This window comes from Amblyraja radiata, chromosome 4 (genome assembly GCF_010909765.2).
Source record: "Amblyraja radiata isolate CabotCenter1 chromosome 4, sAmbRad1.1.pri, whole genome shotgun sequence".
Classification (NCBI taxonomy): domain Eukaryota; kingdom Metazoa; phylum Chordata; class Chondrichthyes; order Rajiformes; family Rajidae; genus Amblyraja; species Amblyraja radiata.
This window is the reverse complement of record NC_045959.1, coordinates 65529913-65553575: the sequence shown is the minus strand read 5'-3', so window position 1 is coordinate 65553575 and position 23663 is coordinate 65529913. Positions and strand designations below refer to the sequence as shown.

At 41.9% G+C, this 23663-nt stretch overlaps 1 protein-coding gene across 5 annotated transcripts in view; it reads right to left on the bottom strand.

Annotated features, from left to right (window-relative positions):
* Nucleotides 1-1546: 1546 nt before the first annotated feature.
* efr3a (EFR3 homolog A) overlaps nt 1547-23663 on the bottom strand; it is a 128679-nt gene continuing 106562 nt past the window's right edge. For 4 of the 5 annotated variants that reach the window (XM_033019662.1, XM_033019665.1, XM_033019661.1 and 1 more), the window contains 6 exons: nt 23393-23520; nt 11462-11550; nt 9889-9937; nt 9530-9633; nt 8774-8823; nt 1547-5896 (listed from right to left, as the gene is read on the bottom strand). In XM_033019662.1, coding sequence (XP_032875553.1) covers nt 5788-5896; nt 8774-8823; nt 9530-9633; nt 9889-9937; nt 11462-11550; nt 23393-23520 — 529 coding nt within the window. In that variant the 3' untranslated portion in view covers nt 1547-5787. The remainder of the gene's footprint in view (nt 5897-8773; nt 8824-9529; nt 9634-9888; nt 9938-11461; nt 11551-23392; nt 23521-23663) is intronic. The other variant, XM_033019663.1, reaches the window with a different exon arrangement.

Below are 23663 nucleotides of genomic sequence, written 5' to 3'. Positions count from 1 at the left end.
CCTTCGCTCCATAGATGCTGTCTCACCCGCTGAGTTTCTCCAGCATTTTGGTCTACCTTCGATTTTCCAGCATCTGCAGTTCCTTCTTAAACAACTGATTCAAAGTGATATTTTTTGCACTTAAGAATCATATGGTGATATAGTTATAGAGCACAAAAACAGGCACATTGGCCAACTCATCCATGCCAACAAAGATGTCCCATCTAAACTGGTCCCATTTGCCCACTTTTGAACCATATCTCTATAAACCTTTCCATGTACCTATCCAAATGACTTTTAAATGCTGTTATTGTACTTTGGCAATTCGTTCCATATGTGTGAAAACATAGTTTTTCCCCTCACCTTAACTCAATGCCCTCTAATTCTTGATTCCTCTACCCTGAGAGAAAGATTCTGCATTCAATCTAATCCCCTGATAATTTTATACACATCTAAGATCACAGCTCAGCCTCCTTTGCTCCAAGGAATAAAATCTTACCCTGCTCACCCTCTCCAAAGAGTCCAAGCCCTCATGTCCTGGCATTATCCTCATAAATCTTCTTTGCACTCTCTCCATCTTAAATTATATCAGGGCAGCTCACTGACATCTTGTACAACTGTAACACAACATACAAATTTCTATACTCGGGTCCCTGACTGACGAAGGACGGCTTTCCAAAAGCCTTCTTCACAACCCTGTCCATCTGCGATGCCACATTTAGGAAACTATATACTTGTACTCCAAAATCGCTTTGTTCTACAACACTTACCAGGGCCCTACCACTCACTGTGAAGGTCCTGCCCCGTTTGGCTCTAAAATACAACTCACATCTGAATTTAACTATTTCTGACTGTACTACAAGCTTTTCACTGTTCTGCATTCTTTATTGTATTGATTGTTGTGTCTATCATTGCCCACGTTACTGTTTACTTTACAAGCTTCATGCAAACAAATAATTCATTGTATCCTGGTGTATATGAGAAAACTAATATAATCTACACATTGCTTCAGAAAAGCAGCCAAATAATCAAGGACCATTTATACCCTAGTCATTCCCTCTTCTCCCCTCTCCTCTGAGGAAGGAAATACAGAAGCTTGAAGGTACCACAAGATTCAAGATATTTAAGAAGGAACTGCAGATGCTGGAAAATCGAAGGTAGACAAAAATGCTGGAGAAACTCAGCCCGTCTGAAGAAGGGTCTTGACCCGAAACGTCACCTATTTCCTTCGCACCATAGATGCTGCCTCACCCGCTGAGTTTCTCCAGCATTTTTGTCTACCTACAAGATTCAAGATATCTTGTTTTCCACGGTTAACATCCTACTTCTCATAAGGTGAGTCTCAATTTACCAACTTACCTCACTGTGGCTCTTGTACTGCACTTTCTCGGTAGCTACAATGCTGTAACTTTAGATTCTGCATTATGCTAGTTTATTTATGTGTATTACTTATGTATGGCTTGATTGTACTCATGATTTGAATATGTAGCACAAACCAAGTTTTTCCGTTGCATTTTGGCACATATGACAATAACAAACCTATATCTTAATGAAAAATGCTACAGGCTGCAGTAAAGCTGTTTATTTTATCCTTCACATTAAGTTTATAATATTTCTGAAGATGAATAAAGCTTCAATAATACATAGAAACCCACATTTTAGACATTTACAAATACATTCAAGGTGTAGAGAATATTCTGAAGAGATGATACATGACTAGGATTACATAATACATCACACATGATCATAGTTTAAGCACATGCAACATAGCTGACTAAATTTGAAGTAATATTTTCCATGAAGCATTATAAACAGAACATACGCTGGTCTTATGGCATAAATTCACACGTCTTGCACAGACACCATAAAAAAGACCTGCTCTTTAGAACTAATGGTGTTTTTAAAAAGTGCTCAATCAATTTAAAACATTCACCGAATGCAAATGTGACTTGAACCAATACAAAAATTCTATTGCTCACAGTACAATCAAGTCCATAGGAAACCGCAGATTCCAGCATTGAAAGTTTTGGATTTGCCATTATTTGCTTTAAATCATTAAACATCATAAATGGAGAGATTTGTCTAATGCAACCTTTTCCCACATTATACAGCTATCAATTTGTTTAATTACATATAGATTAAAAACAGGTAGGAACGTATCTATTACTTCCAAATACACGTTGAATTGTACATTGTAAGCAAAGCTATTCAAAACAAAGCATAATCATGTGTAAAGCACCAAAGCTTGTTGTATAATTTGACTGGAATAGCAAAAGGAATACATTTCATTACTGTTATAAAACAGCATATTCCTGCCAATCTCAGAGTTTCTGCTTTAAATTTGGCCGATTGGTGAAAGATCCACAGAATCTCCAAAAACTAATATTCTTTGCACTTTTCTATTTGCATTTACACATCTTAATGATATAATATTTAAAAAAAAATTTTGCCCACAGATTTTTAACCTCAGCTTCTCAGATTTCTTTAAACTGGTCCAATGCATAGATATTTCTCATGTGCCCTCCAGATTAATACAAAACAATCAACTAAAAAAAAGTTTCAAAATAATAAAAACTGGCCAAATGTACATTAATACAGAATACTCATTGAGTAATGTATACCGTATCATTATTTATAAGGCTTGATTTGCAGCTTATATTCTAGGTTTTCAAACTTGGGGCATAATAGAATTCAAAGGGATGCAAAAAAATTGGCCATTAATAATGTGCACTTCATGAAAGGTTTATGCATCAGAAGCAGATTTTCTATAATATATTCTAATGTAAAATAACTGCAGTGACTTTTTGTCTAACAGTGCCAGAATGAATATACAATCTGATGTAAATGCACATGGCCCAGCCAGCTCTGTAGTATAGTACTATTTTATACTTTTTTTTTGAAGAAAGAGTATTTTTAAGTGAATGTTCAGTGGCACAATGACTCAAATTGATTTTTTTTCTCTAAAAGGGAAGTGTTTTAATTCAACGTGGAGAATTGGTGTGTGGAAGGATGGAAAAAAATGCTCTATAGTAAACATTCAAATGTTTTGGATCCTCGGGTTTTTCTTACTCATGGGTCAATTGCTAAAATATATAAACTGACTATAGTGCTATTTTGTAGGTGTAATTCAAATAGGAAGAATTGCTTTTTGATGGCAGTAATGTTGTTCTGTACGGGCATTATCTGCAATTGATTTCGGAGATATTTCATCCTAGATATCTCGCATTTCTTAGGAAAGTTATCTGATTTGTATTTAACTTGTTTATATTCATTGGATTGGACTGGCTTGGGATTTTATTTTGGTGTGCTGGACACACTGCACCACCTGCATTTGCTGAAGACATGGTCCTTGTGAGTGGCTCTCACAGGGACATGTCAAAATAAACCTCAAGGTCCAAGACAACCTCTGTTGGACGAGCCTCGAGATTAATCTCAATAAAACTGCCAACTTTTATAGGACATCCAAAATCAAAAAAAGTTCCTTTATTAATGCCGTCGATAACTGGTCTTTTAACAAACGGAATATTAGTTTTATTAATCCTGGAGATTGGGAGAAGTACCTGGGCACCAGAATAAACTCCTGGGTTGGTTGCTCTCCAGGGATCTCGAGTAACAAACTGGAGGAATGTGGGAACAACCTTCTGCAAGCTGGGCTCCATCCTTTACAGAAGGTTGAACTTTTTAAAAACCTATTTTATTCCCCCCTTTTTAAAAAAAAATATCACCTTAGTTTTATACGAGGCCTCCCAAAATGGTTTAGTTAGGCTAGATAGTGTTAGTAGACATTTTCTAAAGTTCCTACACCTGTCTACTTCTACCACTAATGGCATGTTATGCACTAGGGGTAGGATCCCCAAGCTTGAGACACAAATCCCACTACCCATCATGAAGTACTACTCTGATTTCAAGAGTGCTAGTGACCAAATGGAGGCATTGACTTGAGCTTGCCGGAATTGACCTGGACAGGGAAATTTTAAAGATTAGGAAACTGTCTCACGGCAGTAAGCTTCTTTGAAGACACCGTTAGGCACAGTTTTAGCCAGGATATCACCAGAAGTAATAGAAGTCTTCGATTTTAAAATTGACCCACAGTGCGTATTCCTCCCTGAATCAGTCCCTGCTCATTACCTCCCTCAAGTTATGCTCCAACATTGACCCTGCGTGGAACATGCTGGCCATTTATACTCCCTCCATGTGTATGAGATGCCGGCCGACTTGGGAGACCCTCAGACACATCTCAAGTAGAAGTGTTTTTTGCTAAGAACCCGAGGATCGTCCATCACAATAAGGTTCTCGACCTATTAGAGGAAAATGGCCAGCTCCGAATACGTGAATCCCCAATGCCATCTTAGTAAAGTGCTGTGCTTGATGATGTCTTGGTATAGTTTGAGGATAACTCAGGCTTGCTGGGTACAGCTTTCTTGGAGAAGGTGAACAGAGGAGACAGTCAAGGAAACATGCAGTTGCCACCGTTGCCTTGTTTGGTTTCATCGTTGGTGCAAGGGGGTCATAGTTCCCCTGAGAATCAGAAGGTTTGAGAGGTGACCCAGATGATTAGGAATGCTTTAATTGGAACCATTAACACCCTGACGTTTTTATGGACAATTGATTTGTTTACCTCTTAGTTAATATCTCAGTTTCTTTTGTTACTTCCTCACACTCAGTTTTAATATTGTTATAATAAAGCAGTTAGCTGATCTGGCTATTCCCTGAATAACACGCATCAAGTAACGTTAATGTATAACAATCTTACTTGCATGATCTGGCCCAGGCTCTCATGGGTGACTCTCTAAATGGTGTATTCTGTTTCTTTGTATTTTTTTAACCGTCCCAGCAGTTTTCGATCACTTAGACGAAAAATGGAAATACTCGGAAAGGGAGGCATACTGCTGCATTACTAAATAGCAGAATGCCTCGTCAATTAATTAAGGATGCGCATGAATGGATGAACAAAATTGCCACTGTCCCTATCTATTATATAGTGAAAACACAGCCAAGGGCACAGCCCACTGTTAACAGAATCAGCGGGGATAGACGACCCTGTTGAGTTTGATTCTAGTCTAGCACTGTGAAGAGACTTGAGAGGTGGAGAATAATGGTAGGTCCTCCAGATTATGGTACACATTTATATAATCAATTTGATTATACTTACATAATAGTTGTGCAAATACTAAATACCAACAATCTAGATGGAATTCTATGTACCAAAAGTGAATAAAATCAACCAATTTCACATATAGTTTTGAATAGTAATATCAATATACTTCAATGCTCAATGTAGATGCATGAACAGATTACAATTGAAAATTAACAAGAAATATGTGTTACATTTTTATGTTTGGAAAGCTGCAGAACAAAATTTAAAAGGAGTTCTAATTAACAAATATGACAAATTGTGTAAAGACATTTACGTATCATAGATTCATTGATAAAATCCATTCTTTTGCTGTATTATCTATTTTAACTATAGTGGTCATAACTACACTTTCATAGTTGTGAATGTTGGCAATTCCTCCCATATGTTGCCCCTCTGGCCAGGTGAAACAATAATTTTCAACGCAAATATTAAGTTCTTAAACACACCCTTTGCCGGATTCTTGCATGTTTAGACATTATACATTTGAAGGACTAGAACTCATCACAATGAACACCAGTTCAGCAAGCCCTAAAAATTAACTTGACTCTTCAACTAATTTATTTTGATTCGGTGAAAGTACTCGACAAACACCATTTTGAAAAATATTAAATCAATGGAAAACATGTATGCTTTGTTATGTTTCCTTGAGGTATCTTAAACAGAAGCAGCGACTAATAAACACAAAGGTCTGGAAACTTCATTTCATAGACCGGGATGGAATGGTATTGAACATGGCCCGCTGTTACACTCATGGATCCCGATGGGCTTGGAGGTGGCCTGCTGGAGAAGAGGTTAAATCAGATTATTTACTTTCTTCCATCTTTGGAAAAAAAAGTCATTTAAAAACATTTAGAATCACCGTACTTAAATGACAAATAGTATTATCAAAGAAAAGTTATTTTTAATTTATTTTATTAATAAAATTGTATTTAAATATACATATCAAGTATAGAAGATGTCCAATTATCCCGTCGAAGAGATGTTCTCCTGACAATCTTGCAACTGTAGTAGCTGATGCACAGCTTTGAATACACAGGATCCCAAAGATTAATTCTACAGCCAAGTCATTAAAGTTATTTTAATTCCAGTTTCTGATATTGAACGTGCTGGATTCAAATGGACGGTATTCTGCAAATTGAAATGTAGTTGCACTTTGTCTAATTTAATTCAATATATTTTCTTCTCTTCCCCTCCCCCTACATAACGTGTTCAATTATTTAAAAGTAGTACGTCAAAACATTATTTTGTTATGCAAAAGGTTTTACTTTGGAGAGAAAACTTCCTTTTATCCAATCACACTTTTCAAATTATGCTCAATTTTACTAAAGAGGTTTTATATTTTTGCATAACTTTCTTCTCATGGGATAATGATGGCTTGCTTCTACTGAGGTTTTCTGGTTTCTGAGGTGGCTGACGAGGCTAATGTAGGACAAGTAGTAGGGGGTTGCTGGAGCGAACGCAGGGCACTCTGATGTGCTTCTACCACCATTTATACTCAATGTCATGCTCCCAACATTTGAATGAGCTACTCAGGACCACCTCAATCACTCCTCCTCTATTTTCTGTGAGATTATGGGTCAGAAATTCCCCAAGGGTTGTTTAGGATGATGCACTTTTTCCGAGGTTGCTTTGGGAACTTGATACAACAATTTCCTCTTTCAACTGATAATTTCTTGCCGATATAGAGTTGGAACAGCCTGCCTGTTTTGGGTGTCTGAAGTTGGATGTGCTAATGATGTGGTTTGTCCATCAGAACCACCTGACTGTAATTAGGATTCAATCTGGGGATGTTAGGTCAGGAAAGCGTGCTGATATTGGTTTACTTTTTCTGCCTATGATTTAGGAAAATTACGTGTAGAATTATTGGTGGTCAGGATTGAACTCATATACTATGTCACTCCTTGGCAGGCCGAATGGCCTGTTTTTGCTCTAATAGAACTATTACTCTATGGATGCTGAAGTCAGACAGCATATAGATAAATAATTTATATTTAAGAAGGAACAGCAAATGCTGGAAAAATCGGTTAGACAAAAATGCTGGAGAAACTCAGTGGATGAGGCAGCATTTATGGAGCGAAGGAATAGGTGACGTTTTGGGTCGAGACCCTTCTTCAGACTGATGTGGGGGTGGGGGGGGCGGGAAGATAAAAGGAAGAGGCAGAAACAGTGGGCTGTGGGAGAGCTGGGAAGGGGAGGGGAGGAGGGAGAAAGCAAGGACTACCTGAAATTGGAGAAGTCAATGTTCATACTGCTGGGGTGTAAAGTACCCAAGCAAAATATGAGGTGCTGTTCCTCCAATTTGCGGTGAGATTCACTCTGGCCATCGAGGAGGCCCAGGACAGAAAGGTCAGATTCGGAATGGGAGGGGGAGTTGAAGTGCTGTTAATGCGAACTGAGCGGAGGTGTTGGGCGAAACGGTCGCCAAGCCTGCGGATGCAATAGATGAGGCTGGAGGAGGTGCAGGTGAACCTCTGCCTCACCTGGAAAGACTGCTTGGGTCCTTAGATGGAGTCGAGGGGGGAAGATAAAGCGACAAGTGTAGCATTTCCTGCGTTTGCAAGGGAAAATACCTGGGGGGGGGGTTGGTTTGGGTGGGAAGGGACAAATTAACCAGGGAGTTACGGAGGGAGCGGTCTCTGCGGAAAGATGAAACATGGAGGAGATGGGAAGATGTGGCCAGTGATCGGATCCTGTTGGAGGTGGCGAAAATGTTGGAGGATTATCTGTCGTATGTGATGGCTGGTAGGGTGGAAGGTGAAGACAAGGGGGAAAGAGAACATGTCCTAAAGAAAGAGGATATCTCCGATGCCCTGGTTTGGAACACCTCATCCTGGGTGCAGATGCGGCGTAGACGGAGGAATTGGGAGTAGGGGATAGAGTAGTAGATAAATAATTCATGCTCAATTTCAGGATATATGATAGTCCTGTTTGCCAAATAGTAACAGAGGAACAATGAACAAATTGGTAGACACATAGCGTTCTATTTATTGGAAATGGTAGAGGATAGAGTTGTGCAACTTTTCAATTCATGATGAGATCTACGGAACACAATCAGCTTGTTTGAAAATATCCAATAATCTCTTTCCTGTTCTGTCTTGTAAATCATATAGGTTTACAAAGAAAATCAAAGGCGCATAAAAAGATCAAATTTTAGACATGCAATAAATTTATTGCAAAGAGATAACTTTAGCTGCATCACATTGGTTGTTCATGATTTTTTTTGTACTGGTCATTAACCACTACCTGGAATATGTTGTCTAATTTAGTCTTGGATAGCAAGCCGTTGAATGTGAAATTTTAAAAGTTGAGGAATTTAAGTCTATTCACTGGTGGGGTTAATTCACGTTATTTTCATAATTGTTTTAACATTTGGACTCATTTAAAAGGCTTAAAAATGTATTTTCAATGTAATGTGTCAAAATTTAGATGTGAAGATGATTTTCTTGTAGGTATGTGCGGAAACCAATTTCAACAGTTTGGTCACTTCTTTAGGTAAAGTTAAAGATTAATAACAGAAGGTAGTTCAATATGCAAGTTAACATTCTTTAGTTGCTGTGTAATAATTGTACACTAATTTTATTGTACTTTACTAGATACTGGTTAGCTATTATTAAATTAAATACATTTAAACATTTTTATTAAACCAGAAGCACTCACCTTATTGTCAATTCAAATATCTCTGCAAGCTTGTCATGGAGGAGGTTTGACTGGAAGAGAGGTAAATAAGACATTGTGGTGTGGGAAATAAACCAAAGACAAACTGATATAGTATAAAATTATCTATTTTTTAAACTAGTTACTAGTTAAGCTTTACGACTAGCCCTCTAATAAATGTTTGACCAGATTTTGTTTAAATAGCTGAATAAATCATGTTGAATATCACGACAAAGAGAATGTTGGTATTTATTCACAGGCACATGATTCCTTGCACTCAGATGTTAATTAAAATGTATCAAAATATTTCAATTCCAGCATACCCCAAAATGAACAATGTGCCCTCCTCAACAATCACCAACCTGTACCCTCTCACAAAGAATGTTTTCAGTTGGAAAGAGAGTGGATGGCACAGTGGCGCAGCGGTAGAGTTGCTGCCTTACAACGCCAGAGCCCCGGGTCTGTCTATGGGTTCTGTCTGCACGGAGTATGTACGTTCTCCTGGTGACCGTTCTCTGGGTTTTCTCCGGGTGCTCCTGTTTCCTCCCACACTCCAAAGACGTATAGGTTTATAGGTTAATAGGCTTCTGTAAAATATTGCAAATTGCCCCTAGTGTGTAGGACGGTGGTAGTGTACGGGATGATCACTGGCCGGCATAGACTCGGTAGGCTGAAGGGCCCGTCTCCATGCTGTAGAATCTAAAGAAGTAATGCAATAAACAGAGCAGATATGTTAAATACACCATTGCTTGATCTAACCTTGGATTCACATTGAGCCGCAATCTCCTCAAATGGTGCCTTCTGGAACTTCTCAATTATTTGGCGGCGCTTCTCCCTTTCTTGTTCTTCAAGATTTTGGCTATCTGAAATGATGAATTCCAATTCATAAAAATGACAAGATAACACTGAATCCATTAAAATAAGTGCCCACAAACTTTGACAAAAATCCATTCCAAGGCATGTATTCACATGCCATTATCATCAGAACCAGCCTGTAAAACGCATTCAATAAATGCTAGTCTGGATAGCTCAAAGTTTATTCCAATTCTCTCCGAAATTCTCTCCACCCCCAACCCTGTCATGTTATGCTATGACTTGCTTTACCACGAAACACATACCGATAGCTTTCTTTAGCGTTTCAAAGGTGATTTCTTCAACTATCTTAGCCTGTGGAAATAAAAGGAACACTTCTGTAGATCTTGCACCAAACCTTGCACCACTTTAAGAAAGACACGAAGGCCACAGAGGAGGCTTGCTAGCAGGATTCCAGGGATTAGTTATGTGGATACTCTGGAGAATCACAGTGTAGTAGCAGCATGGGTGGATGCCATTTGATCAATCTTGTCTCTAACAGTTCTTAAGTAGGAGCAATCTTACTAATTCCACTGGCAGCAGACAAAATAGCTAATTTCAAATACTTTCTTCTTGCCAGAACGTATCAAATCTCCATTTGAATGTTGAAAATGAATGCCCTCCATTACTTCCCCCTCAACCTGGATACCATCTCTCCAGAGATGCTGCCTGTTCCGCTGAGTTACTTCAGCATTTTGTGTCTATCTTTGGTTTAAACCAGCATCTGCAGTTCCTTCACACCCTGTTCACACTAGTTCTATGTTATCCAACTTTTTCATCCACTCCCTGCACACTAGGGGCAATTTGCAGAGGCCAATTAACTTACAAACCTGCACGTCTTTAGGATGTGGGAGGAAACCAGAGCACCTGGGGGAAATCAATGCGGTCATAGGGAGAACTTACAAACGGTACACATGTAACACCTGAGGCCAGGATCGAACAGCGGGTCTATGAGGCAACGGCCCTACCAGCTACGCCACTGTGCTACCCTGTCTCAGATATCCAGCTTGCAACTATTGCCTCTGCTGCACTCCTCTTTGTCACTACATGCTTCTGTCATGGAACATTATTTTTAAGAATTTGTTGTAGAAATGGTCACCAAGCTATTATGCTTCACCAAGCTGGACAGCTAGTATGACTAGGAGATAGTGGTGCAGTGGTCAGTTGCTGCCTTACAGTGCCATAGATCCCCATTCGATCCTGACTACAAGTGCCGTCTGTATGGAGTTTGTATGTTCTCTCTGTGACCGCGTGGGTTTTCTCCCGGTGCTCCAGTTTCCTCCCACACTCCAAAGTCGTGCAGGTCTGTCGGGTAATTGTCTTCTGTAAAATTGTAAATTGTCCCTAATGTGTAGGATAGTGCTAGTGTATGGGGATTGCTGGTCTGCGTGTACCCAGTGGGCCGAATGGCCTGTTTCTGTTTTATCTCTAAACTAAAGATAGATATTATGGAAGTGCAGGATGGCAAGTGTTAGCAGCCCAAATGGATTTATTCCATGGGCACTACTGATGTATGGCAGACTGGGAATTGAAAGCCCCCTGTACGGCTAGAATTTAACAATTCTGGAATTCCACAAATGTCAATACAATTCTTATCCCTGCACACTAGAGACTCTTTAATAAAATACTTCATAATGTAATTACATTTTTAAACAAATACCTAAAAATATAGTTCCAACAAAATCATTCATTTTTAAGGAGAAGTTATTCAGTTTATTGATGGGGGTGAAAGAAATTTACAGGAAACGTAATTACGTTTCAAAGAATTCATTCCATAGCAGCACAACTGTCAGAGAATTAGGAACAATATTACATGTAGGAATTTTTTTTTTACTATACCTTGTCCTGCTGAACATTGACACCAAGGAGGTCAACTTGGATTGACACTGTGTCAACAATGCTTTTTCTTCTGGACAGCCTATCTTCATCTGATAAAAAAATACAGGCAATATAAATCAAAAGTTCATTGTTCATAGTACTTAAACCATTTACTAAAACATATAGGTATATTGGAGTCTGAAGAAGGGTTTCGGCACGAAACGTCGCCTATTTATCGCTCCATAGATGCTGCTGCACCCGCTGAGTTTCCCCAGCAATTTTGTGTACCTTAGATATATTGGAACTTAGTTTTTAAGAACATGCTGTAGTATCTAACCTTGCCATCATCCCATTTCATAAAGTATCACAGGCCCAGTTTAGGACAACGGAAGTGTTATCTTAATTTGGTGCAAAATGTCTAGTAAAATGCATCAATAAATGTAGACAGTACAAATCTTTCTGGTCAAGGGCCTCCAGTCTGAAATACACCCTTTCACACCCACTCTGACCTCCACCACCAAACTAATTTTGTATCCAGTTGGCTAGCACCCATAGTGGATAGTAATGTGAACTGTGCAAGGACAAATTTATGCGTCGATCAGCTATAACGCAGAGGTTGCCAGTAATTGGAGTTGAACAAACCTCACTCAACTGAGATAGTCATCAACCAGGTGGTACAATTATTGCACACAGCCCCATGTACATCCACCGTGCTTTGGCCCATAACCTTAATCTACATTATCCATGGAGACCATATGTTCTGCGGCACTATATGCTCTCTCAGATTTGATTAAGAAACAAAACCCACTATTTGACAATACTTTATAATTGTCTGCACTTGGAAGCTGGTAATACACATTCGATGGAATGACAATATTGTTAATTTGTGTCAAGCTACTTGTACGCCAGCTACCTAACCTTTAGTACTTGGTCAATACCGAGAACAAAGGTACCTGCTCACAAACATTTAATTATTGATTGGGATCAGGTCTTGATTTCCTTCGGCGAATCAGGGCTAAAGTCTGACTAACTTGGTCGAATCAAATTTGAAGGTGAAGTTTAATGAAAATGTAGGGGAGGCATTTGGTAACATCTCTGCCCACTGTGCAAAGAAAGCGTTAGCACTGTGGTTTGGGCATTAGGATTATTAGAAGGCCTATTCTTTTGTTGAAGCACTGTTGAGTTTTAAGTTTTTAATAAGGTTGCAACTAAATGATTGTGTTGATTTTCCATTCCTTTCATACAGTGGGTAATAGAAAGCCTGTAAGTAGCTTAGATGATTAGATGAAAGCCATTAAACTAAAAAGGGTCAAGATATTTGGGATGTTTTACTCTAGAAAAGGAATTTCTTTCAGGATATTTGATTGTGACATTTAAAATATGGCATACTAGAGAGTATTTATTTGTGGATATCTATTAATCTAATTATATAACCATTAGGGTGAACCTTGGACATGGGCACAATATACTAAAGCACAATTATGGTAGATGAAAGGTTTGGCAGAAAAGGATTAACTATTTAAACTCACAGCTCAAACCAATGCTAATGAAATAAGTCTTTTGTTTCTGACTGTGGATGACAGGCAAAATAAAATGGAAAATGTTTGAAACACTCAGATCTGACAGCACCCAAGGAGAAGAAAACAGAGTTAATGCTTGGGTTTAATAATCTTAGAATGAGGAACAGATGTAGATAAACAACTTCAAAATTGCAGAGAAAGTAGGGAGAAGAGCAACCAAGAGATAAGGTCTTTAATGGGGTGGAAGGCTGCAGTGATTACATGCTAAAAGGGATGATAATGTAACTAAAATGTAGAGATGTAAACGCAGAAAGTATCTCAGTAATGGAGAGTGAATGCTCGAAATGTTTCATAAAAATTCTGGAAATACTCAACAATTGAAATTGGTGAATTAAATGTTGACTTTGGAACTAGTCAAAAAAATGAAGTTGACTCCTTATAGTTAATATCCTCTCGGCAGTATTAATAAAGAAAAATCCCCAAACACCTGTCCGACAGATCAGAAACACTCTTCGGGAGTCAGATGTGGATTTGTCAATGACCACTGTCTGCAGAAGACTTCATGAACAGAAATACAGAGGCTACACTGCAAGATGCATACCACTGGTTAGCTGCAAAAATAAGATGGCCAGGTTAGTTTGCCAAGAAGTACTTAAAAGAGCAACCACAGTTGTGGAAAAAGGTCTTGTGGACAGATGAGACGAAGATTAACTTATATCCGAGTGATGGCAAGAGCAAAGTATGGAGGAGAGAAGGAACTGCCCAAGATCCAAAGCATACCACCTCATCTTTGAAACACAGTGGTGGGGGGTGTTATGGGTTGGGCATGTATGGCTGCTGAAGGTACTGGAATTCTCTGCGCTGTAGAGTGGTAAAGGTCAGATCACGAGACATCTTCATGGTGGAGAAGAATTGAGTGTAATAGGAAACTGATGCAGAGCAGAATTGATGATACAACTGCTGATGGTAGTAGCATAATGAATTCTGAAGTGCATGGACCCATCCTATCTGCATAAGTTCAAACAAATGGCTCAAAACTCATTGGCCAGCGGTTCATTCTACAGCAAGACAATTATCCCAAACATACTGCTAAAGCAAAAAAAATAGTTTTTCAAAGCTAAAAAATTGTCAATCCTTGAGTGGTCGTCAATCACCCAATCTGAACCTAAATGAGCATGCCTTTTATATGCTGAAGAGAAAATTGAAGGGGGCTAGCCCCCAAAACTGCAATACAGGCCTGGCAAAGCATCACCAGAGAAGACACCCAGCAACTGGTGATGTTCATGAATCGCAGACTTCAAGCAGTCATTGCATGCAAAGGATATGCAACAAAATACTAAACATAACTACTTTCATTTACATGACATTGCTGTGTCCCAAACATTATGGTGCCCTGAAATGGGGGGACTATGGATAAACACTGCTGACATTTCTACATGGTGAAACCAAAATGTATAAAAATACCCTTCATTAAAATCTGACAATGTGCACTTTAACCACATGTAATTTTTTCTATTATAAATCTCAAATTCTGGAATACAGAGGCAAATAAATAAATGATGGTTCTTTGTCCCAAACATTATGGAGGGCACTGTATAAATTAAGTTACGTCATTTATAAATCAGATATTTTTATAGCTGTCTGTTAGATAGGTGCTTAGATATTTATTTCAAGGTCAGATAATCTTTGGAATTCTCTGCGCCGTAGAGTGGTAAAGGTCAGATCACGAGACATCTTCATGGTGGAGAAGGATTGAGTGTAATAGGAAATTGTTGCAGAGCAGAATTGAGACCAGCATAGATCAGCCATGATCATATTGAACACCAGAGCAGGATGGAGGGACCTACTCCAGTGGTCTATTCCTGCCCCAATTTCCCCACATTTTTGTATTGCCTTGCGTTGTTTTAATTTTAAAAGACTTTCTCTCCTGAATGACCTCCAGGAAACAGTTTCAAAACAAGGGTTTGGCCATTTGGAACTGAGATGGAAAGACATTGCTTTAGAGGGGCACTAATGCTTGCAATTCATGTGCCAAGGAGGTTCAGACATTATATATATTCAATGCAGGGATTGGCATTATCTTTTGAAATGAAAACCATTAAGGGATTTAAAGTTAGTTTAGAAAAGTGACACTGAGGCAAGAGATCAGCCAAGGTATTAATGTATAACCAAGACTTGCTTCTATTTCTTATATTCCTGCAGCATAGCTCCCTCATTCCAGAGATTATCTTGCAAACCTTTGCCTGCCAATGCACAAAGCAAACAGAAACATCCAAACTGTCCCTCGTGTGGTTTAACCAGTCAATCGCATCAGCTTCATTTATTATGTTGCAACATCCTTGCAATAAACTTATTTGCAAGACTGCTTTGATAATAGGAAAATTAAAAAATCAGTTCGATTTCAGTTTAGTTTATTGTCACATGTACAGTGAAAAGCTTTTGTTGCATGCTAACCAGTCAGCAGAAAGACCAAACATAGAGATAATAATTAGTTAGTATGTAGAAAGAAGTAACGTATTGTAATCATGTATTGTCTTACTGTAGCGGCACCTAGTGGTTAAACTGTGTATGTAGAACCCTCGTCATAGGTCGGGATTGTCATGTGACAGGGTTTGTTCGCGGGCTTTTCAGTGTGTTCAGTAGCTAGTGCTCTTCACGACGACAAGAGTTAAAAACGTTTTCTCTCGACTAAGTGCTCATGTGTTCAAGTGTTGTTTTGACAATAAAAATCATTTTGCTCTACCCGCTTGGTCTCGCTACAATTGGTGACCCCGTCGATCCGAACATTTTTCGGATCCGCTATTATGGACGCAGCCACTAACCTCGACACCAACCCTGCCCAGCAAAACGCAGTTTCTCTAAAGCTGCCCGTTTTCTGGACGACACAACTTCATGTATGGTTTCAGCACATTGAGGACCAATTCCAGGTTCGACACATTATCGCCGATTCAACTAAATATTTCTATGTGGTCGGCACTGGACCAAGAAACCGCCGGTCGTTTAATTCCTCACCTTCAACAACCGCCAGCCGACGGCAAGTACGAGGGCCTCAAGGCACTGTTGCTGCATAATTTTGGGCTTAGCCGCCGCGATCGAGCCTTCAGAATCCTGCACGGTGACCACAAGCCGTCAGTACTGATGAGCGAAATGCTCTCGCTGATGGACAGTCACCAGCCTTGTTTTCTCTTTGAGCAGGCGTTCCTCGAACAGATGCCGGATGACATCTGCCTGCTCCTCGCCGGTAGCGACTTCACTGACCCCCTGCAACTAGCCGAAAGAGCGGACTAGCTGTGGTAAGCCAAGTAGCAAGATGGCACTTCCATTAGCCGGGTGTCTACATTCTGCGACGGCCTCGATTGCAGCGGATATCGGTAAACATCTGTGGTGTTACTACCACCAACGCTAGGGTGTGGAGGCCTGCTGAGGCCGTTCTCCCTGCTCGCAACCGGGAAAAGCTTTGGGCGATCGCCAGTAGAGGCTATCGCGGTTGGCCAGAAACATCGCTTCCACGTCTGGGACTGTCGTTCCGGGCTCCGATTCCTTGTCGACACGGGAGCAGCGATCAGCATACTACCCCTGTCCGGAGTTGACACCCGTTGCAGCAAGCGAGGCCCTGCCCTGACCGCCGTCAACGGCAGCCCTATCCGGACTTATGGGGTGTGTACAGTTCTCCGTGTTTTCGGCTCCTGCCATTTCACGTGGCCGTTCACCATCGCCGACGTCTCCCAACGGTTGTTAGCTGATTTCCTACGGGCTCACTCCCTGTTGATGGATGTTAAAGGGCAACGTCTCATCCAATCCGAGACCCACCAATCCACCTCGTTGCGGCCTGCGGTCCCCGCCTTCCCACACCTCGACTCGGTGTCGTCCGCGGACAACGTGTATGCACAAATTCTGGCTTTCCCGATATCCTGACCCCTCAGTTCAAATTGGCCAAACTCAATCACGGCGCCATACACCACATTCCCACCACCGGCCCACCACTCCATGCATGGGCACGTGGGCTCCCACCTGCCAAGCTGCAGCTTGCCAAGGGGGAACTCCAGCAAATGGAAGAGATGGGTATTGTGCGGCACTCCCGACAGCTTATGGGCCTCCCCACTCGCGGGGACTAACGACGCCTCAACAACACTACAACAGCCAACCCCTACCCCGTCCCTCACACACAGGATTTCATGGCGCATTTGAATGGAGCAAAATACTTTTCCAAAATTGATCTGGTGCGTGGTTACCACCAGATACCTGTCCACCTAGATGACGTGCCCAAGACCGCCATTGTCACCCCTTTCGGACTATTTGAATGGCTGAGAATGTCTTTTGGCCTCAAAAATGCCGCCAAGCCTTTTAGCGGCTTATGGACATGGTCGGCCAGAGGTTGGATTTCTTTATACATCTATCTCGATGACATTCTGGTCGCCAGTCGCTCACATCAAGAGCACTGCGCGCACCTCCGGTTGCTGTGCCAGTGCCTCAGTGACCATGGCCTCGCCATTAATCCAACCCAGCACCAGTTTGGCCTCGATTCGATTACCTTTCTTGGCCACCATATCACACAATAGGGTGCAACCCCTCTCCCCATCAAGGTGGAGGCTATTCGACAGTTTCCCTGGCCAGCCACAGTGAAAGCTCTGTTCGTTGGTATGATAAACTTTTACCATCGTTTCGTACCCAGCGGCCCAGATTATGCGACGTTTGTTTCAGTGTCTGGCAAACAAACAGCGAAACCTGGTGTGGAATGCTGAAACCACGGCCGCGTTCGACGGCGCTGGCAAACGCAACCATGCTCGTCCATCCGCGGGCCAATACCCCTACCGCTCTCACCATGGACTCTTCTGACACTGCTGTCGGGGGGGGGGGGGGGGGGGGGGGGGGGGGGTCCTCGAACAATTCATTGATGGTCGCTGGCAGCATCTCTTGCCTTTTTCAGCCAATACATGCGCCCTCCAGAGAGAAATTACAGCACGTCCGATCGCGAGCTCCTGGGCCTCTAACTGGCTGTCAGTCATTGGCGTTATTTCCTGGAGGGCAGACCCTTCACGGCTTTTACAGACCACAAAGCCCTTACCTTCGCCTTTGCTAAAGTGTCTGATCCCTGGTCCGCACGACAACAGCGACATTTGGCCTCTATTTCGAAGTATACCACCTGTATCCAACATGTGGCGGGTAAGAACAACCAGGTCGCTGATGCCTTACTGATGCCCTGCCATTAATGCCGTTCTGTCTTCAGCTCCGGGAATCGACTATTCCGGCATGGTCGCTGCGCAACGGGACGATTTCGTGATGCTAACATATCGCACCGCATTTTCAGGTTTGATACTGGAGGACGTCCCATTTGGATCCACTGGCATTACTGTCCTCTGTGACGTCTCCACGATTCAACCGCGACCCATTGTCCCTACGATTTGGTGACGTTGTTTTTTCGATTCAATCCACGGATCAGCCCACCCTTCTATCCGGACAACTGCAGCGCTGGTGGCAGCTAAATTCGTATGGCACGGCCTACGTAAGCAAGTCGGTTCTAGGGCCAGGGCGTGCGTCCCCTGCCAAACCTCCAAAGTCCAACGTCACGTGTGATCACCTCTGCAGGATTTTGCCGTCCCACAACACTGTTTCGACCACATCCACGTCGATCTTGTGGGCCCCCTACCGCCGTCCTGAGGTGTCACCCAACTGCTCATCATAGTGGACCAGTTCACGCGGTGGCCCAAGGCCATTCCACTCGCTGGCACTTCAGCCACGATTTGTGCACTTGCTCTCACAGCCCACTGGGTTGCTCGTTTCGGTGTTCCAGCGGACATCTCATTGGACCGGGGTGCCCAGTTCACCTCCGCGCTGTGGTCAGCCGTGGCCCAAATGCTCGGTGCTCAGCTACACCACACCATGGCGTACCATCCTCAGTCTAACGGCCTGATGGAACGTTTCCACCAGCACCTGAAGTCCTCCTTGAAGGCACGGCTCACAGGCCCCGATTGGTTGGACGAATTGCCTTGGGCTTTGCTGGTGATCCGCACCGCCCCTAAAGAGGATTTAGCTGCATCATCTGCCGAGTTAGTGTATGGCTCCCCACTCAAAGTACCCGGCAATTTAATTCCAGCGGCACGTGGGCAGCAAGAACCCCCTTCATCTGTGCCAGTGCAACTTCACGAGCAGGTGGGCAAGCTTGCCCTTGTCCCGACCTCTCGTCATGGATTTGCCTCTTCTCATGTCACGCCTGCTCTCAAGGACTGTCAATTTGTTTTTATTCGCAGGGACTCGCACCGGACCCCGCTGCAGTGCCCTTACGAGGGTCCCTTCCAGGTGTTGCAGCCGGGATCCACGACTTTCGTTCTGGAGATCGGGGGCCGGCAGGAGGTTGTTTCGGTGGCCCGTCTTAAACCTGCTCATCTCGATGTCGATCGCCCGGTGTTCGTGGCCCAGCCCCGCCGTAGGGGTCGTCCTCTGGCCCTCCCGCACCCACCTTTGCCTGTTGTGCCTTTGTTCACTGGTCCTGTGTCCATGTGGTCAGGCCGCCTTATTCGGACTCCCGCTCGTTTTCTTACCTCTGTTTCGGGGGGGAGGGGGGGTCTTATAGCGGCACCTAGTGGTTAAACTGCGTATGAAGAACCCTCGTTATAGGTCAGGACTGTCACGTCACAGGGTTCGTTTGCGGGCTTTTCAGTGTGTTCAGTAGCTAGTGCTCTTCACAACGACAAGAGCTAAAAACGTTTTTTCTCGACTAAGTGCTCGTGTGGTTCAAGTGTTGTTTTGACAATAAAAACCATTTTGCTCTACCCGCTTGGTCTCGCTACATTATTTTCGATTGTAATCAAGTATTGTCTTACTGCTGACTGGTTAGCACGCAACAAACACTTGTCACTGTACCTCAGTTCAGTTTAGTTTATTGTCATGTGTACCGTACTGTGTGCTGGTGTCACAGGGGACTGCCGCCTTGCTCAACAGCAGAGGCATGTCCGTACACGGTCTCTGCAGCTCCCGCTAGTTCACAGTATCAGTCACGGCTTAGTGAGCAGCTCATTCCGCTCTGCATCAAAAAGTAGTGGATTCGAGGCCCATTCAGAGCCTTAAACACAAACAATCTTGGCTTACACTGAGGCAGCGTCGGCCTTTCAGTGCCAGGCTCTGCTCTCCCAGCCTGACGATACATTTCCGATGTGACATCTCCTGAAGAGCAGAGAATTGTCACCTTCCTGGCCAGCATTTCCATCAAACCACATACTCAGCATTAGATGGTAGACAAAAATGCTGGAGAAACTCAGCGGGTGAGGCAGCATCTATGGAGCAAAGGAAATAGGCAACGTTTCGGGTTGAGACCCTTCTCGACCCGAAATGCCGAATGGCCTAAATCTACTTCTATCACTTATGACCTTATAACTCCAAATGCTGGTTCATCAAAAACGGACAATGCTGGAGTAACTCAGCATCCCTGGATAATATTTAGTTACTTGTTCTGAGTGGTGCCAGCAATGGCTACCTCGCCAACAGTCTGTCTATACCTTTGTGTCTGTTTTGTATGTGTTCAATGTATGTTTTTTTAGTGTTCTTTAGCTTGTTTTGTGTGGGGTGTGTGTGGGGGGTAGTTGGGGGAAACTCTTTCTAATCGCTTACCTCGACGGAGATGTGATTTTTTCCATATTCTATCTCCGTCTGCACTGCGGCCTAACATCGTGGAGATGGCGGCCTTTGCTGGAGATCGACCGGGAGCTCCATCGTGGGAGCCTGCGGGACTTAGCCTCACGGAGCTCGCGATCCCTGTCGGGGGGGGGGGGGGTCATCTTTGGAGCTCCAAACGTGGGAGTCTGCGAGACTAACATCGCGGAGCCTGCGGTCTCTGGTAGAGACCGACATCGGTGACTCCAAGCCGCAGGAGTTTCGACCGCCCCGACGCGGAAGTTTTGATTGCCCCGACGAGGGCTTTGACTGCCGGCTGCGGATGGTTCGAATGCCCCGACCGCGGAAGATTGGACTTTATTGCCTTCCATCACAGTGAGAATCGTGGTGGATCCACTGTGGTGGATGTTTGTTTACTTTTATGTAATTGTGTGGCTTGTTGCTGTTTTTAGTATGGCTGTGTGGTAATCTGAATTTCACTGTACCTTAATTGGTACATGTGACAATAAACTGACCTTGAAACCTTGAATACTTGACAAGCACAGTGGAATACAGCATACATCACCACTATAAACTCATGACGCAATGTATGGTACACAAAAATGCTGGAGAAACTCAGCGGGTGCAGCAGCATCTATGGAGCACCCGCTGAGTTTGTCCAGCATTTTTGTGTACCTTCGATTTTCCAGCATCTGCAGTTCCTTCGTAAACACAATGTATGGGTTTGCTCTGAATAAACCTTGGTTCTGAAGCACAGAAGACTGAGCACCCAGCTCAGGCAGAAATTCCTCTTCCTAGAATATATAACCGATGGACTTGCCCATTATTTGAGTTTAAGTGATGCAGATGCAGAGTTCAACAGTTTTTTTTAAATTTCATGATGAACAAGTTCAAAAATTGAGTTAACCAATTTAATTAAGTAATTACTGATACAATCATTAGCTGAATTCTGCAATAGCTTATCTTGGATAGCGTTTAACTTTCAGCAATGTCAAGAAAATGCATTGATCAGTTTAAGATATTTTGCATTGTGCAATATTTGTCTGTGATCCTTACACAATTTATAAGAGGCAAGTAAGCTAAAGTGGTATGGCACACCTATGCATTTTGCTTTGAAATCAGCAGCAGCACTTCTTACGGGTGTTTAGCTCATGTCTAAGAACTAGTGCAAGGCAGCAACAATTTGGTGAAATAGAGTCTTATGCTGGGATGCATCCATGCTTTTGTTTTTGAAAAACATGATGCGGCTCCTACTAAGCTAATGTTTACCTCTCGATTTCCGCCTGCAATTATATCTGGGCTTTCCTGAAGTGGGAAGCTGTTTGAGGACTAGGCATAGGAGACAAAGTAAAGAGGAAAGTGAAGGTAGGTGTAAAATAAATGTATATTTATGAGAAATAACATTAATATTTCTATTTTTGAAAGAACTATAGCAATATCACCCTCAAGTATGGGCAATGTACATAATCTCATGCATTAAAAAAAACTAAAAATGCATTTTAAATGGTGACAATTCTGATTTTAACCGTATTTTATGCACAAATAAAATTAAACTAAATGTTCATTTGCTTGTTTAAAATAGTATCCACTTCCATGATCAAATGCCTTTATTAGTCAGCAGTATTTGAACAGCAAAAAAAATAAAAAAATTGATTATGATACATCTACAAACTTTAAAAGGAAATTTCCGACTCAATTATACTTTATGCAATGATTCTAGAAAGACAAGTAGTCCCAAAAGATACAAAGTATTTATCTGTCACTTAATGACAGAAGCTGGGCATATCAACTAAATATTATTTGCTGGACTAATCAAGGCAATGAGCAACCTTTTTGAAAATATGGCAACTCTACAAATCTGGAACAAAATGTAAAAATGCCAGCTGCAGCAAGTAAAACTGGGGGCAGAAAATATAAATCTGTGGAGAGAGAAGTAGAGTGAACATTTCAGGTTTATGACCCTTGGTCATTACAGGAATAGCGATAAAACGTGCGTACAATTTGCGGAGTGAGGGAGGGGTCGAGGTTGAGCGGACGTTAATTCTAGAGAATGGGTTGAGCCCAGAATTTTTAACCATGCTGCAACTTACCAGTATTTGGTTTTTCAGCATGGAAATCTTATACCTCCACCATTAAGTTAACAGGACATTCTGCAATGCAGCAGTTTGATAAAGCTCATGTGCAATGTTCACGGACCAAGCTCTATCCATGAAAACCTTTGATATTCAGCTGAGCTGTGGCTATTAAAGCCTTTCACCATGTTGCGTGTAACCGTGGGAAACACTGGGCTTATCTTAGCCTCACTTCAATCTCACAACAATTTTCTTCTATTCAGGTCAAGAGTTATCTACGTCATTGCCAACATTGTGCAGATTTTCAAAACAAGTTTCAAATATAAATGTGAAGCAAAATGCCCACGTTATAACTCTCAAGACAAAGAATGTGGCAGGAACTAGCAACCATATAAACAATTGACCACAACTCCTGATTTCACCATATTTAAAGAAATAATAAGATTGTAAACAGCTACTCTGTGAACTGCTAATCACTCCTAAAAAATCCAGGCAGATAGGTAATTGTCTAGACTTCTTCCGATAATACATGCAACCTGCTTGCAAGTTCAATTTGTTTCGGCACGGTGTCAAATAAATCATCCATAAATCAACCTTTTTTTGCCAAAGGCAAAGATATATTTGATCAATTTAGCTGTTTTGTTTTTAAAAAATCTGTAAAAATCATGTCGTAAGAGATCAAAGCAATCATACGTTTCTGGCCTTGATTATCATAAAGACAGATACTACAGATTATAACACATACACTTTACCTGTAGGTTGGGGAACATAAGGCACAGACAGCCTGTCTACACTGTAGCCACTGCCAGCGAGTGCATCAGCAATCTTGTTTTGCAAAAAAATACAGCTTTTGTCCTGTGTCTCCAAGGACTTGGGCAATCTAAATAGATAGAAATTATAAAGTAAGATCATACAAAACTCCACAAATGCAAAACCAGTAATCCAATTACCTTTTCATAGAATTTAAATCCACAGTGCTAAATCATTGCAACATTTATGAAATCTGACGTGCAATAAATGTGC